This window comes from Arachis duranensis, chromosome 3, assembly GCF_000817695.3.
Source record: "Arachis duranensis cultivar V14167 chromosome 3, aradu.V14167.gnm2.J7QH, whole genome shotgun sequence".
Lineage (NCBI taxonomy): Eukaryota > Viridiplantae > Streptophyta > Magnoliopsida > Fabales > Fabaceae > Arachis > Arachis duranensis.
Window position 1 is genome coordinate 2,498,831 of NC_029774.3, and position 1,324 is coordinate 2,500,154.

Below are 1,324 nucleotides of genomic sequence, written 5' to 3' on the forward strand. Positions count from 1 at the left end.
ATAAAATATAAAATATGTATTAAAAATAAATTAAACATTATGTGTATATAATAATTTATTTGATGAAAAAAAATCAAATCAAAAGACCCAAAATTTGTCTAATTGAGAAAGTAAGAAAACAAAAATACAGCATAAACAAGAATAAGAATAGAAGAGATCATTTTATTCTATCCCCCTCCCATATATACATGTGTGGTGGCATACACTTTAACTAATTAATTAAGCATTTATGAAGGTATGGATAAAAACCAAATACTATATATGTACGTTTGTAACCCTACAAAGCAGGTGATTCTATCAGCTACATGGTTAAGCATAAATCTTTTTGATTACGTGAGCTCATTCCACCAACATGTTTGAATAGACAGTGATAATTAATTAGTAATTGTAGGTAGAGAAATACAGTGTAATCATATATAATCTGCTTTAATTTTAATTTTAATTTTATGTGTATTATTATTATTCCATGCATGGGAGCCACTAGCAAGCTTAGCTATGATATATGATATGGTGATGGATGGATGGAATTTAAATATAAAATAAAGAAGCTTATAGGTTAAGAAACTTCGTCCACCCAAAAACCCTAAAAATATAATAAAACAAAAAGAGATGAGAATGAATAAGGGAATATAAGCACAAAGTAAAAGAAATTAAAGCAAAGACCTCATCTCTTCATTCCTCCTAAGCTTCTCTCCCTCTCTCTTCAATTCAATGCTCCTTTTTCCCTTTCTTTCTTTCTTTCTTGCCTCTGGTATTCCCTTAGTGTGATTCTCCACCATCAAACTTTATAAAAAGAAATATCATAAAAAGGATTTCAACCACCATGGTTTTCTCTTCTATTCCAGTCTATGTAGATCCTCCCAATTGGCAGCAGGTAAGTAATTCAACCATTTTTTTTATTTTTATTATTATTTTCCTCTATTTTCAGCCACAGCTTCTCAACCCTAAAGATAAATAAAGCAATTTTTCCTTTTTTTTTCCTTCTTTAATTTTATGCAAAAGATAAAAATTATTCCTATTCCTAACTTTGTAATATCTTCTTGAATATACCAAGATCATGTATATATAACTCAATGATATATAATTTCTTCTTTATTTTTCACCTTTCTTTTTTCTCTTTGATTTATTGATTTTCAGCAACCGAATCATCATCAAGCAAATGTCAATGATAATCCTCACTTACTTCCGCCGCTACCCCCACAGGTCCAGGCAGGACCTGTGGGAGGAGGTGGCGCAATTGCTGGCTCGATCAGACCTGGGTCAATGGCTGATCGAGCCAGGCTAGCAAAGATACCACCTCCAGAGGCTGCCCTCAAGTGTCCAC

The 1,324-nt window shown here is 32.0% G+C and overlaps 1 protein-coding gene across 1 annotated transcript in view; it reads left to right on the forward strand.

Moving 5' to 3' along the window:
- Positions 1 to 653: 653 nt before the first annotated feature.
- LOC107477087 (dof zinc finger protein DOF2.4) overlaps positions 654 to 1,324 on the forward strand; it is a 1,613-nt gene continuing 942 nt past the window's right edge. Inside the window, 3 exon segments of the mRNA XM_021137275.2 lie at positions 654 to 874; positions 1,138 to 1,321; position 1,324. The exon segment at position 1,324 is cut by the window's right edge and continues 942 nt beyond it. Of these exon segments, the coding sequence (XP_020992934.1) occupies positions 824 to 874; positions 1,138 to 1,321; position 1,324 (236 nt within the window). The 5' untranslated portion in view covers positions 654 to 823.